Below are 15,695 nucleotides of genomic sequence, written 5' to 3'. Positions count from 1 at the left end.
GAACTTTTTGAAGATGGCCATTTGATATTCTAGAAGTATTAAATGTTTTGGTATACGGTACTAACTTTGCTTCATTTGTATATAAAATAATTATTTGAATTAGGCCTATAGGCCTATTCTGTCTCGTTAGCCACAGGCTAAATTCTAATTTCATGATGAAACATGAACTAAACAGGCGTCTCCTTCCAAAGAACTAAATCGTTAATGTTATTTTTTTCCATTGACTAGAGGTTATATCCTTATTTAACCCTTTGAAGACGTGATCCGTTTCCCACACGGGGTAATTTACTCTCCCAGGACGCGAGGCTCGTATATGTACGGGTTGACTTTTGGGGGTCACTGAAATTGCACTTTTTGAGCATTTGACTTTGACCTAGGTAAAAAAATGACATTTTTCGGAAGGCAGAAAGTAAAGTAGTTGCAGAAAGTTACAGTTAAAAATGTATTTTGCATTTTTCCTAAACCTATTAAAAATACCTTATTTTAGCCTCAGTGACTTGGGGTAGAAACCTCGCGTCTTCAAAGGGTTAATCTTTATTTATAACCTAAGAAGGGTGTCTATAAACTCAGATCTTGGATATATATCTCAGATCTCGGATATATATGAGTTTCTAGATTTATCTAGAAAACCCATAGGCCAACATCTGTGTTTTTCTAGATTTAATTAAGAATACTCAGATTTTCTGAGATTGTTTCCATTTTCTAGAATTCGGAAACTCGGGATCTATATTAACCAGAGGGTATATGTCTAATCGAAAGTTCCTAAGTATACAAGGAAAATCATGCATAAATTTTAAAGAAACGAATTAATGGTAATGTTTTAATTAGAACAATCAATAGTTATTATATTGTAAACGATTTCTAACTATACCATAGGTAAAAAAAATTAATCTATTCTTCATTCAAAGTGTGGGCCAGGCCTAGTACTGCTGCATTAGTATTATGATACTTTCAGAATGGATGTTTTTTGTTTGTTTTCTGTACTGTATGCATCTTTATATGGATATTTTAATCAGAATGAACAATGTATATATTATAACCTATGGCGACATAACATGTAATCATTTACATTCTCATCATTTTCACAAAACAGAAAAGAACTTGGTGAGGGTAAAACTAATGCGGTTCATGCGGACGCATGTATACAAACACCCACTAATGTAACAATCTACTACCAATGTAACATTAACCTCTGACGTAACAAAAATCAACAACCAACGTGCGTAACAAACTCCATTAACCACCAACGTAACCGTAAAAAAAAGGTTAAGAAATCTTGGACTTTAAAAACTGTTTCGTCATATTTTTTGTTAAGAAAGTTGACAATTTTCAAGTTCAGTTATGTTTTTTTGTTGGATGAAGGTGGGTGAAGTCTAATGATGCGTTACGAGGCCTAGCCTGTGGTTCCCATCAGTCTCTTTCATTTTTCTCATTATTTCATTTATTCTACTACAACCATTTTTTATCCGGTTACTCTCCTGTACTGGTATATGGCGGATATATTACAGTCCATTGGGAATTTATATCCTTTCTTTTTACAAGTCCTATTTCACAACCTTCTCGTCGGTACGGAACCCGCTGTAAGCAGCTACTATTGCGACTAGTGAAACTGATGTGGAGAGGGCTACAGAAGAATAGGAACCCGATAGAAGGTATCTGGCCCACCGGAGGGTAGACACGCCCTTGCCTTATATCAATTCCTGTCCCACCTACTGTATGGGCAAATAAGCCTTCCTATGGGTAAAATAAGCCCACATATGAGTAAAAATGCACACCTATGGGTCATTAGCACCCACTGCCTTGTGGATTAGGCTAGGTAAAGCTAAAAGCTAAGGGAGTTAACCACAACAGAAAACTGAAACAGGATCATATCATCCTTCTATTGAAGTCAACTAATGATAGCAAATTGATGCTGCAACCAACCCTGTACAAAATGTATAGCATCGGTCTTTTTTGGAATTCGCAGGGAAGGCAGAGAGAGGATTCGTGACGCTTGGGTAACCCATGGATCCTTAACATCACACAGGCAAACACACACACACACACACCGGAGAAGAAAACTCTGGCATCTGAGGATGAAAACAAATCGAGAAGTAATAGTTACGAGTTATAAGTCTAGATTGTATTGGCGTGAAATGTGGACGCTACGGATTAGGCTACTTCTGACGGTAGGGTGGGGGAGGGGGGTTATTTAATCCCAGTTATTAGTTACCGCCTGCCTTAAGCTGAGCAGCTTTTGGCCATTTAGGTTCTGATCCGTCATCGTCTGCTTTCTCTGATTGGGTGGTTAGAGATTGAGCCTGCAAACTTGACAAGTAGACCGCAATTGCTTACCAACGAATACATAGACACAAATTACATTAAACTTTGTCTAGCGTCATGGAATGTACGAACCATGACACTTAATTTAATTTACCTATGGTATAGTTAGAAATCGTTACAATATAATAACTATTGATTGTTCTAATTTAAACATTACCATTAATTCGTTTCATAAAGATATATGCATGATTTTCCTTGTACACTTTCGATTAGACATATACCCTCTGGTTAATATGGATCCCGAGTTTTCTAACACCGAATGCTGAACTGAGAAAATCATCGATCAAGAATTACAGCGATTAAATATCGACATAGCAGCACTCCAGGAAACAAGAATTCCTGGCTTAGGTTCATTTGCAGAAAAGAACTATAACCTTTTTTGGAAAGGTGAAAATAATGGAGAGAAACGAGTAGATCTATCCTGCCATTTATAGAACCACCTACTGATGGAAATGAACGGACGATCTCAATGAAGCTTCACACCAATCTTGGAGTCGTTAGCCTAATTAATATCTATGCTCCGACTATGCAAGCTCCGACGGAAGTGATTGATGGGTTCTATACTCAATAAGATCAAGCTGTCTTGAAGATCCTGAAAAGAGAACAATACTTATCTTTGGAGATTTCAATGCACGTGTTGGGGCAGATTTTCTGCCTTGGTCCCCTCACAAAAGATGTTTTGGTGTTTGAAAATTAAACAGTAATGGACGTAGACTCCTTGAATTCACTGCACTTCACCGTCACTAACACCTTTTATGGAATATCTTTCAAGAGGAGAGTCTCATGGTGCTATCCATGATCCAAGGACTGGCATCACTGGACCATATCCTAGCGAGATCCTTCCTCAGCAACGTATCCCTTACTCGCTGTTTCCACAGCGCAAACTGTGACACAGACCATGCTCTGCTCTATTCCATAGTAAAGCTGAAACCAGAAATAATCCATCGGTCCAAACAACCAGCAAGAATCCACTAACACTGGTAACAAGGACAAACAGCATAGATTTCAGTCTGAGTTCCAAATGAAATTACTAAACTAAAAAAAACACAAACAATGTTAACCATCAATTGCATCAGCAAGGCCATACACATTACATCAATTCTATCTTTTTGGAAACAAATATCATCCTACCAGATGATAAATAATAGTGTTAATTTTAACTAAATTTCTTTTTTTTAGTCGCGTGCAAAGCCACTCTACAGCTCACTATGTCGGTCGGTTGGTCGGTCGGTTGGTCGGTAAACACTAACTTGAGCACGCGACTGCAGCCATGTATATGGCCTTGTTTATATCATACTGACAACGTTGGTGTATCGATCCTTCAATGTGTTGATCTTTAGACGTATGGTGTGTTGATTTACAGCTGAAAATTAAATTTCAATCATAAAACTTCAGCCTGTTATGAATTATCTGTCTTAGTCCGGCGGGCAATAAATGTTATATCCGTAAGAAACCCATTATTTTCGTATGGAAACCTTATTGTGATGAAGCCGTTCCATTTCCATTTGTATCATGTCTGTCTGTCCAGTGACTTTAAACTTCAATGGCTGGACACTTTTTTTATAGAGAATAGACATACACACACGGACGGAAACTGAAGTTAAAAATAGGATGTTTAACTTACACGAATTTTCTACTGTTGTTACGTTAGTAGTTACCCTTTGTTAAGTTAATGGTTAAGTTTGTTACGTGGTTAATGAAGTTGGTTACGTTAGTGGTTAAAGTGTTACCTTAATGGGTGATTGTTATTATGGGGCATGTTTATAGTCCGATGGGAGTGCAAGTCTTTTAAAATCTCTCAACGTTGCCAGGAAAGAAATGTGATGGTAATTATTTACAATCACACGTTTTTAACCATTAGTTTTTGTTTTTTGTTTTTTTGTTGTTTTTTTTGCAGCGAAAACAGAGCCTAATAAGAGCCCACATTTAACAATGCATGACCTCCACTATAACGATACGGTAATAATGTATAAAACAAATATAAATAATTATGACGACAATTTCTTTTTACAATTACACAACCGTAACTGTTAATTCAAACAAACTTCTATAGCATTATTTAGGCTCTCTTATTTGTGAAAAACGGAAGGAGATGACAAGGTCAAATGTACAAAAGACGTTGATATGGTTGAATAATCAGATCAGGGAGTTGTTACTAATAACAACTCCCTGATCAGATCACGCTCATGAATGATATTCAATTGACTCTTTGCACGAACTTTGTTGACATTAGCATTGCAGCCGCTCCAGTCACTTGATAATACCAGAGAGTTGCTACTCCCTGATAATACTGTACAATTAAATTGTTCTACTAAAGCTAAAGATGGCTTTAACAGTGTACTATAATCCATTATCTCAACCTAGTCGTGCCGTAGTATTGTTTTGCAAATATAACAAGATACCCTACCATGAAAAAGTCATCGACTTGGCAAAAGGTATGCTTTTTTATTTTAGTCACTATTAAAATATGCTGTTGTTTTAAAGGTATCCAGACAACTACCTAGACAATTACCACCCGAACAACTACCACCCGGACAATTACCCCCATAGGACAACTACCAACCGGACAATTACCCATAGGACAACTACCCTATAGGACAACTACCCCCTAAGGACAACTACCACCCGGACAATTACCCCCTAGCACAACTATCCCCTAGCACAACTACCCCCCTCCCCCATCCCATGTATGCTGCCTTTGCAAGTGAAACATATTTTTTAGAAACAGCACTCTAATAGATCACATTCCAAGTTATCGTAGCATTTCTCAGCTCAAAAAAAAGGGAATAAAAAATGAGTTGACCACCTTAAAAATCCTGAATCAGAGTGATGACGGAGAGGGGAAAAAATAACAACCCCTTCACTTTGCGTCCAAGACCAAGACCAAGATCTCCTCACCTCCATTATGTGAATAAACATGTGCACATGAAATATTTATATGGAGTTTCTAAAAATACCCAGACAAATTTGCTTAATCATGCTTTTGTCAGTGATTTTCATTCATTCATAGGAACAAGGTTTACAATGAAAACACTATAGTGTGCCTGGTTTGATAATCAGGTCTACAAATATTATAGGTCTAATTACCGATGTTACAGGTCCCTTTGCTGTGGTTTTTAATAATAGTCAACATTTCAGAGCCACTAAATATTTGTTATCTCAAGGATAATCAAAATTGCGGAAAGAATCAGCAAAAAGAATATTATAATTTTAAACATTCATTTCATTGTATAATTTTTCATACATTTACTACAGTACAGTAGGTTGTCCAAAATATAATTCTTCGTGATTTAAGGTCCGGTTATACTACGAACGATAATGAACGACGATAATATAAGGTCCGGTTATACTACGAACGATAACGAACGACGATAATATAAGGTCCGGTTATACTACGAACGATAACGAACGACGATAATTATATAAAACAAAGATATTTATTTAAAAAACAAAATTAGAAAATTTTTGAAACTATAACACTTATGCTGCTGTCTTTGGCCTAAAATAAGATTTTTTTTTTAAATCAAATGAAAATGACGTCATGATCAATAAGAACAATAAAATTGTGGTATCGTCACGATAGTATTGCTATTACAAATCATGACGTCATTTAATTGGACGAAAATAGAAAAATAGGAAAATGTATATTTACCTTTGTAATCGTCCTAGTATAATTAGCCTTTATTGACTGAATGTAGTCCACTGTCTTAAAGTTGTTTAATTATTTTCAAAAATTGTATTAGACATTTTGTATATACTGTAGAAAATAATAAGGTATAATGTTGTTTGACAGGTGAGCATAGAATGCCAGAATACACTGCAATCCAGCCAGCTCAGTCAGTACCAGCAATTAAATATGGTGATTTCACACTTGGAGAAATGTATGCCTTACTCCCCTTGTCCAACCATGTAGGCTACATTGTAAAGAATGCAAGTGTGAAGAAGTTTTTTTTTTCAATTTCATTAATCATTTTCTCCAATATCCCCTAATTGCAGGTGATACAACACAGAAATTACAAGTTGACAACATATTGGTCACTAACGAACACTTTCCTATATCTATAGGCCTAAACATTTAAAACTTGGTAACGACAGTCTATAAATAATAAGGCCCTTTTGAATTCTGGTTTGTTTCTTTGTAGTACTGCAATAGTGAGATATCTGGCGGCAAAATACAACGTAGCAGATCATTGGTATCCTAAAAATATTGAGACTCGGGCTCAGATTGCTGCCTACTTAGCCTGGCAGCATACAGGTATTAGGAAAGCGGGAATTAACGTGATGGTGAATGAGGTAAATAACAATGTAATGTTTCATTTCAATGTTATGCTGCTAAGAATGTGTGGTATGAAGGCGCAAAACTAACATTACGGTCATATGGCTAAATTCGGGAAGTTGTAATTAAAGGGAGAATGGGCTGGAATAAGGCGAAACCTAAGTCAGAAAAGCCAGATATCCGAGTTTTTCAGATCTATCAAAAAAGATATCCGACTTTTGTAGATCTAAAGAAGATATCTGAGTTTTTAGAAGAAGAAGTCTCTAGAAAAGTTTGATATCCGATATCATAATTTAAAAGTAAAGTTTAAAAAATACATAACTCATGCAACTATAAAAACGCCAGTTACAAAAACGACGGCCAGATTAATGAGATATACGGGAGCAACTTAAAACCTACACAACTAGTCAAAATAAGACCACTGTTATATTTGTATACAGATATTTGTTCCAAAACGTACCGGGAAACTAAAAGATCAGGAGGCAGTCGACAAGTTTGTCAAAGAAGCTGAAGAGTCCATCGGCAAGATAAATAGGTTATTTCTCAAAGGAAAGAGGTTCTTGTGTGGAGACGAGATATCTGTTGCCGACTTGTTTGCTATTTGTGAGGTAATCACTAGATTTAAAAGAAGTTTAGGTTGTGGTTAATATTTTGGTTTGGCATGCGCAGAATCAGATAATGTGCATGTTACCTCAATACAAAAATAAGTAATTCGAAATTTTAATCATTTTCCTCCATAGTTGTACCAGGGAGTTGTAAAATAACTTATTTTAAAAACTCCATGGTTGTACATAATGTACCATACATTCCACTGTCTGAACCAAGTATCGTTCATTAGGCTATTCATTAACCATCAACGGACGACCTTCCGACGGAGATAGTTGATTTTATACGATACATTCCCATTGTCCAAATCATCCTATCGCTCTTTATTCATAAACCATCAACGGACAACCTTCCGACTGAGCTATAGTTAATTTTATACGATACATTCCCATTGTCCAAATCATCCTATTGCTCTTTATTCATTAACCATCAACGGACAACCTTCCAACGGAGCTATAGTTAATTTTATACGATAAAGACATTCCCGTTGTCCAAATCATGCTATCGCTCTTAATTCATCAACGTTCAACAGACAAACTTTTAAAGGAGCAATGTTTGATTTATGCGATACATTCCCATTGTCCAAATAATCCTATTGCTCTTTATTCATCAACGATTAACGGACAACCTTCTGAGGAGCATTGTTTGATTTTATAAGATGCATATCGTTGTTTATTCATCAACCCGAAACATATATCGATAAAAAAAAACGAAATTCTAAATATTTGGAGTTTATGTTACATGATTAGTGCATGCATTAGTAAGAACAAATTTCATTCGTTCCAATTAAAATATTTCATTATAATAGTAGTATTTTTTAAATTCTTTCAGGTTGTTCAACCGTTGGCCTGTCCATCTGGTAAAGGTTTACTGAAGAACCAGCCGGAAATTGCTGACTGGATGAAACGTGTAGAAGACAAATTGAATCCAGATTACGATGAATTGAATAAACCACTGAAAGCAGTTTGCCAACAATGAACTAAATAGGCCTCTGTAAGAGATGGCCGTTTATGTTCTTTCTATCATTTTCAACAATGAACTAAATAGGCCTCTGCAAGAGATGGCCGTTTATGTTCTTTCTATCATTTTCAACAATGAACTAAATAGCCCTCTGTAAGAGATGGCCGTTTATGTTCTTTCTATCATTTTCAACAATGAACTAAATAGGCCTATTCAAGAGATGGCCGTTTATGTTCTTTCTATCATTTTCAACAATGAACTAAATAGGCCTATTCAAGAGATGGCCGTTTATGTTCTTTCTATCATTTTCAACAATGAACTATATAGGCCTATGCAAGAGATGGCCGTTTATGTTCTTTCTATCATTTTCAACAATGAACTAAATCGGCTTCTGCAAGAGATGGCCGTTTATGTTCTTTCTATCATTTTCCAACAACTAAAGCAGTTTCTTTTATTGTTGTTTATTAAACATTTCCAACAATATGTTACAATTAGTTCTTCTTTCGTTTTATTAAAACATTTTTCCAACTATTTTACAATCAGTTCTTTATTTTCGTTTGTTTATTAAAACATTTTCCATCAACAATATATTAATTACTTTTTACAATTATCAAACAATAATTAAGCTTATTTTCAAGGAGTTTTTTGCACAAGTGTCACTAGTTTGGAACCAGCTTCCACTCCATACCCGTCAATGTAAATCTCTTAAGTAAATCAAGTAACTTCTAAAATCTCACCTTTTCAATAATTCTTGTTGGTCTTTTAGTGCTGTAAAACATCAGTAAATAGCGCTTTATAAAAGTTTATTATTCTTTGTATTATATAATATATATTTATAATAATATAATAATGTATATACAGTACTATAATACTTTAATGGAGACTATGTTTTCCCATATTCTATCTCCTCTTAAACCTCACAGTCGACACACTTTTTCAAACAAAAAACGTTTCAAACCCATGTCTCTGCTACATCTTTATGCCTTAACATGGGGCTCAACCATTCTTGACATCTTTACATGTCACATATCACATAGTTAGGTCGCAGAGAGGTCATAAAGACACATGTACATTGGAAGAATCTTTTAAATATATTATTTGAGTTGTAAAATTGTTGACCTATGCATTATAAAGTACAACAAACATCGACAGTTGTATTTTCTGGTTGAGTGAATCCATCTCCGAATCCAACAGTCTTAATAAGTTGAGGTTTATTATCACACATTGGACACAATTTATTCCTTATTTTGGAAGATCGCATCCAAATAATTAGATTGTACCGTTCACCATCTGCTATTGGAAGAGCACCGTGCATGTGTTGTCCTCGATGAATTAAACCATACGTTGGCTTGTGGCAATATTCAGTACGCTGTGGTTCTTCTATTCCTCGTTGCTGTTAAAAACAACACAAAATTAACAAACCTGCTATGTTGCTATATAAAAGACAACCATGTCACTTGTAGATTCAACAGAGGTATACAAAAGCCAAAATGGAAGCCTAGTGTACAATATTTTATATGACTAATGTTAGATTGGCTTCAGACTGCCACCAGGAAATGACATTAAGAACACCTTGTCTTGATTCTTTATCATGTGTATGAACAGAAAAGTTCAGGTACTGAAAACAAAGCATCTGAGGGTGGTTGGGAGAATATATACAATATGATTGTCACCAATATAGATACATTTTTACTTTAAAATATTGTATTCGGGTCATAATAACAAAATCATATTGGTCATAAAGTATTACCTAAAATACAATGTAAACCATTTAATTATGGTATTCAGTGCCAAAATTATACAAATCGTTGCTTTGTTTTTTATAACCAGATACATTCAGGCATTGTTTTTACTTACATGACGCATGCCTCCAAAATACAATGAGCCCTCAGTGAAATCACTTGTAAGTGATATATTAAGAGTGACCTCTGCATTATCATAATGATAGTTAAGATCCAAATCTTCTCCAATCTTGTACTTTACAACAAAAGCTTTGTGAGAGTCTAACAAGTCTCCACCACAGTCTGGATACAAGAGCCTAGCGAGTGGAGTTATGTAATTCTGACGTAAAGGTGTGATGAAGTAGTCATCAAATCCCAATTCATTCATTAATACCTACAACATAATACATTTTGAGAATTTTAAGCAGGTCTATGCCTTACTAATAGTAGTGGCTTTTATTTTATTTTTATTTATTTTCAATCCTTCTACATAACAAAGAAATCAAATAAATTCTTTAAAAACAAAATCGATATCAAGAAGTCATAAAATACAGTAAAAATCACAATGCTTGGTCAATTGTAGATTATGGAAGTCATGTCATGTTTATGAGGGGCATTTATACCAAATGATGTTCTATGGGGTAGGGGAGTTAATATTTGAGGTGGGGTTTTTGATTAGTTTATGCAAAGCAGGGCATTTACGGTAGCCACACTTACGCCATAATTGTTCATTGTATTTGGTCTTCCTTTTGGTAAATCTGTGTTTTCAAAATGTTCTATTTCTTCTTTAAATGAATTACAAAACTCTTCAGTAAATATTGGAAAAGAGTAAATACGCTCTCCTACATAAAAAAAAAACAGTTAAATGTGAAACATAAAACGTAATTACAGTAAATATGCAAGTTTTTGAATGCCATTTTAATGAGTTATAGAACATCCATTGTTCACAAAATAACAATGCAAAAACATGTAATTTTGCCATTTTTTGTGTGCTTAACTTTTCCTTTAATGTGTTTGAAATATGCCTTTTCGTCAAATAGTTTTAATCATATAGGAAAGCCTGCTATACTAGTGTATAGCTTTGATTTTTATCTTTTACGATTACTGTTCCATGGCAGAATGAGCTTCACAATGTACAGTTATTTAAGTTAGAATCCTTTACTATTTTTTTTATAGAATTTGATTACAATAGGTCAACTATCAACAAACCTTTTTCAGTACTCATGAGTTTTATCAAACTTTGCATTGATGCATTTTTCTGCTTGCTATGTTCAACCAACTTCAGAAATGTTAGGCTCAGAAATGAAATCTACAACAATTTCAATGAGAAAATAATACCATAAAGAAGAAAAATTTTCCAACTATTTCAAATTTTTTAGTTAAATATCTTGACTAAATATATAACTAAAGGGGGAAGTTGTCCTTGTCAGTTGTAGTCAGGCAAATAGTCAAGCTAAACATTTGTTGTAATAGTTGTTCTTCACAAAATCAGACATGCATTTATAGTTGTGTTTCGTCAGCAAGGTAGTTAACAGGTAAAATATTCTTTTAATTTTTTTACTACTTAATTCCATACCTGTAGTTTGTATATCTCTTGATGGAGTGGTGTGTAATGTTTTAAAATTGTCTCTTTTCTCTTTAAATAATCTCGGCCAAGTGATTTTCTACGTTCTACTTCTGTTTTAACCTGAAATGAATTGTTAGTGAGATAACATGTGTTTAATAGTATGAAATAAAATAAAGAAAATATAGTTTTGCATTTGAATGTCCCACTATGGGAAAAATTTTCTGCTAGACAGGTACTGTATTCTGCTACACAGGTACCGTATTCTGATACACAGGTACCGTATTCTGATACACAGGTACCGTATTCTGCTACACAGGTACCGTATTATGCTACACATGTACCGTATTCTGCTACACATGTACCGTATTCTGCTACACACATGTACCGTATTCTGCTACACACATGTACCGTATTCTGCTACACATGTACACTATTCTGCTACATAGGTACCGTATTCTGCTACACATGTACCATATTCTGAACACAGGTACCGTATTCTGCTACAACACACACATGAACTGTATTTTGCTACTTGTACCATTATCAGCCAGATAACTTAACATAATTACATAAATTAAAACATCAATTCCTTACGACTCTCAGAACGTCTGTGAATCCTTCTTCATTGTCACACCCTTTGTTTTTAATAATCTACAAAATAATACACAAACAATTCACATTTTATTATTAATATTATATGTACTATACAGTAGCTCCAATTTGAAGCTTGTTTCTCTCTATTTCCCATTCACATTTAAATTACATACCATATAATATGTACTCACTCAGTGCTTAAACGGAGCACTTATGATGGAAACTACAGTACTACCGTACCATCATAATGCATAACTTGTTAATTTTGACCTGTGCATGTAAATTATAAAAATACTCCTATATATAGTAACATATAGCTAATCAAGTCGCCCCATCGCAAAGTCGCCCCTTACATAGTCGCCCCATCACAAAGTCGCCCCGACACAGTCGCCCCATCGCAAAGTCGCCCCATCGCAAAGTCGCCCCATCACAAAGTCGCCCCAAAACGTTAAAAATGATACACAAAACAATGAGCGTGTAGGCATAAAAGGGGAAGCCCCGCTATGTAGTCTCAGGTCACACGATCGGCACGCTAGCTAGCTTACCAGAGGGAAACCCCCGTAATTACACCGCCGTTGTCGCACTACAACGGGAAACCCCGCCGGAGTTTTACGATGATATCAGCAGTCGCGTTTGAAATTTTCGGTCGCGTTTAATTTTGGTCGCGATAAAATGATGTTATACGATCTAGATTATTTTACTTTGGTCGATGAATATTTATTATTATTATTACTATTAGGGCTATATTAATAATTTATTTTTGTTTTTATTTTACAGGTCAGTATGATGAAAAAGATGTGTGCCTTAAAAAATGACAATTTGTAAACATAGTTTAAGATTATAGTATTATCCAGCATAATGTCATTTAACAGTACATAATTATTTAAATGTGAAATATTTTATAGGAAACGTAGGCTGCGTCCCCGGCTGCGTCTGTGTCTTTTATTTTATATGCAACAAATTACGTAAAACAATTTATTTATAAACATTCAGTTTACTATTATATACATAGTATTACAATGAACAATTGATTGTAAGCCTGGAAAGGCAATCCCATCATTATATCCATTATAAAATTGCATCATATCACCACTATATGTCGTAAATAATGACGTGCGTGTGTGTAGGCCTATTCGTCGTACGTCCGTGTACGTATTATTCCGTGCCTCTTCACTGTCTTGTTTAATTTAAAATTAAATAAACACCCGATATGAGGATATTTATTAGGCATGATAATTAGAATGTTCTATAACCAAAAGGGTTGAAAAGAATTTCTTCAGTAAAATGATCATTGTGCTGTTGAATAAAAGGCGACTCGCCATCTGAAACATTCTCTGAAACCAATCGGAGCTGCGCCTTCTGGTATCTGTTTCCTCACACAGCTGCTACGTCTTTCTGCTGACCGTCGGGGATTCCCCTTTTTAAAAAACACGCACACGATACTGTACGATGGTTTTTCCATGGTCAAAATGTAGCGTTTTAAATTTTACTAAAATACCTGCATGTAAAACAATCATATCGGCGATGAAATCCTTTTTTTTTTTCTTCATTTTGAAAAGTCATTATAAAATTAAGACACGTACATAACTTGTCAATAAATGTAAAATGATCAATAAGTAGCCTATAACACTCATTGTCTTACAACACAGTTATTCAATTGTTTTAACTACTGTAAATCTATACGAAGGCCTACTAGTACTACACATTTATACATTTAGGCCTATTATTATCCTAAAAAATGAGCTGGTATCCACGCGTAGGTTGAAGAAAGATTCGTAATTGTGGCTCTGGTAACTAATTTTAAAATCATATTAAATTAACATTTTCGAAACTATAAATCAGGGATAATCCGGCGACTGTGCCGGGGGCGATTTTTTTTTTCGTACATAAGTTGGGGACCCCTTAATGAAACGTCACAAAATAAACATGAATAAGTCATCAGTTTAATTTTCTTGTTCCGTGTGCACCCACAAGCGTATAACAACAAGAAGTGATTACACGACACAACTGCGATACGATTCTAGGCCATCTCCGCTGTGGTTGCGGTGTGCGATTTCATAAAAGAATAGCGGCGTTTTGTGTGGATTGTCGAAATAATCAGCCTTTAGTTTATGATAGAGTTTTTAATATAATTATTGTATTATTAAAGAATTACGTGTTAAAATTATAGTTTCTATTAATACTATTAGGCCTAATTATTAGTCTCTAAAGTCCATGTCTATTCTAGTAGTAGTCTGTGTGGGTGTGACGTGTGTGTTACTGTTAGGTATGACACAGTCCGAGTAATAAGTCAGCAAAATTAAACAATTACATTACACAAAAATACATTTTTTATTCTCGTGGTTCTAATCTTTCCATCTCATGTGTTCATATACGCGCATTTTTAAAGTTCCTTTGAGTACATGCATATTGTTTGATAATAAAATAGCAGAATTAAAAAAATTACAGTACACAAATTATAAACATTCTTCTTGTGGGTCTAAGCTTTCTATGGGCTATGTCTAATTACTACTTAGTTGAATGTGTCTTGTCTAGCTGTCGATTAGCCTCGACACATTTTGCATAGGTTGGTGTGTGTGTGAAGAAGAGTGCGAGAAGGCAATCACATGAATTGACCTAGAATCCTAGGCCTAGAAAGAATCGTATCGCAGTTGTAATCACTTTTAGCTATACGACGCTTGGGTAGACACGGAACAAAAAAATTAACTGATGAATTATTCATGTTTATTTTGTGACGTTTCATGAGGGGTCCCCAACTTATGTACGAAAAAAAAAATCGCGTGCCGGGGCGACTTTGTTTTGGGGCGACTTTGCGATGGGGCGACTTTGTATGGGGCGACTTTGCGATGGGGCGACTTGACTGGATCCCTAATAGACTAACTAAAGGCCTATATCATAAATTCATATATGTAAAGTTTTCAGTATGGCTACAGCGGCAAAAATCTAATTTCCAAAATAAAGGCCTAGGACGTCTATGGTAGGCTAGGGTTAGTTTAGACAGGCCACTACTAGGCTAGGCTAGTTCTACTTAATTAACTAGGACCAGACCAGGTTCTGCTGTCTAGGCCTACCCTAGCTAGGCCTAGTACCAAAGAACTTTTATAAGTTCTTTGCTAGTACTACTAGCCTAGGCCTAGTACAAAGATTTGGCAGCAACAGGTTTTACCGGTTTCCAAATATCAGCAAATATTTTATCATCTATATACGTCACATGCAGTTTAAACTTAGGTAAAAATATGTTATGGGTGTAGTAACAGCTACAAACATAGAAGCTCTTTCTATCATCAAGACTCATTTTATTTTCTAGGCCTACGTAACTGTATGCTTACTGTTCTGTAGCCTAGCTAAAGCTTGGCTTCTATCTTGTTGATTGATTGATCGCAAAAATCATAGCAAAAAACATTGTGTAATTAAATAGCTGTTGTTTATTTTAAGGTCACCGAGTCATAACAGAGAGGGCGGTACACAGCGGTTTTTTTATTTTTTTATTAGGGTATGTTCAGACTCACGGAGTTACGGTGGAGTTATGTACGCGGCGTACATATTTTTGTGTCTGAACCATGCCGCGGATTAGCGTTAGGGAGCTGTTACTCCGCGCCAGTGGCGTTAATAACTCCAGCGGGAGAGGGTAGATTTCATAAGGCTAATC

At 35.2% G+C, this 15,695-nt stretch overlaps 2 protein-coding genes across 3 annotated transcripts; one reads left to right on the top strand and one right to left on the bottom strand.

Moving 5' to 3' along the window:
* Positions 1–6,275: 6,275 nt before the first annotated feature.
* On the top strand, positions 6,276–8,347 carry LOC140045065 (glutathione S-transferase theta-4-like). Its single transcript, XM_072089802.1, has 3 exons — positions 6,276–6,615; positions 7,039–7,206; positions 8,036–8,347. The coding sequence occupies exons 1-3, from the start codon at positions 6,604–6,606 to the stop codon at positions 8,180–8,182; spliced, it is 327 nt and encodes a 108-aa protein (XP_071945903.1). The 5' UTR covers positions 6,276–6,603; the 3' UTR covers positions 8,183–8,347.
* A 352-nt stretch (positions 8,348–8,699) lies between these two features.
* LOC140045060 (2-oxoglutarate and iron-dependent oxygenase domain-containing protein 2-like) lies at positions 8,700–15,389 on the bottom strand. Of its 2 annotated transcripts, XM_072089791.1 has the most exons (7): positions 15,213–15,389; positions 12,047–12,103; positions 11,462–11,572; positions 11,095–11,194; positions 10,603–10,727; positions 10,022–10,279; positions 8,700–9,557 (listed from the first exon to the last, which is right to left on the bottom strand). In XM_072089791.1, exons 1-7 carry the CDS (start codon positions 15,339–15,341, stop codon positions 9,291–9,293), a joined length of 1,047 nt encoding a protein of 348 aa, XP_071945892.1. In that variant the 5' UTR covers positions 15,342–15,389; the 3' UTR covers positions 8,700–9,290. The 2 variants fall into 2 exon arrangements, with proteins under 2 accessions (XP_071945892.1, XP_071945893.1); XM_072089792.1 differs by lacking the exon at positions 12,047–12,103.
* Between the last annotated feature and the right edge of the window lie 306 nt (positions 15,390–15,695).

This window comes from Antedon mediterranea, chromosome 3 (assembly GCF_964355755.1).
Source record: "Antedon mediterranea chromosome 3, ecAntMedi1.1, whole genome shotgun sequence".
Lineage (NCBI taxonomy): Eukaryota > Metazoa > Echinodermata > Crinoidea > Comatulida > Antedonidae > Antedon > Antedon mediterranea.
The sequence above is the reverse complement of the archived record's forward strand: the minus strand, read 5'-3'. Positions and strand labels throughout refer to the sequence as shown.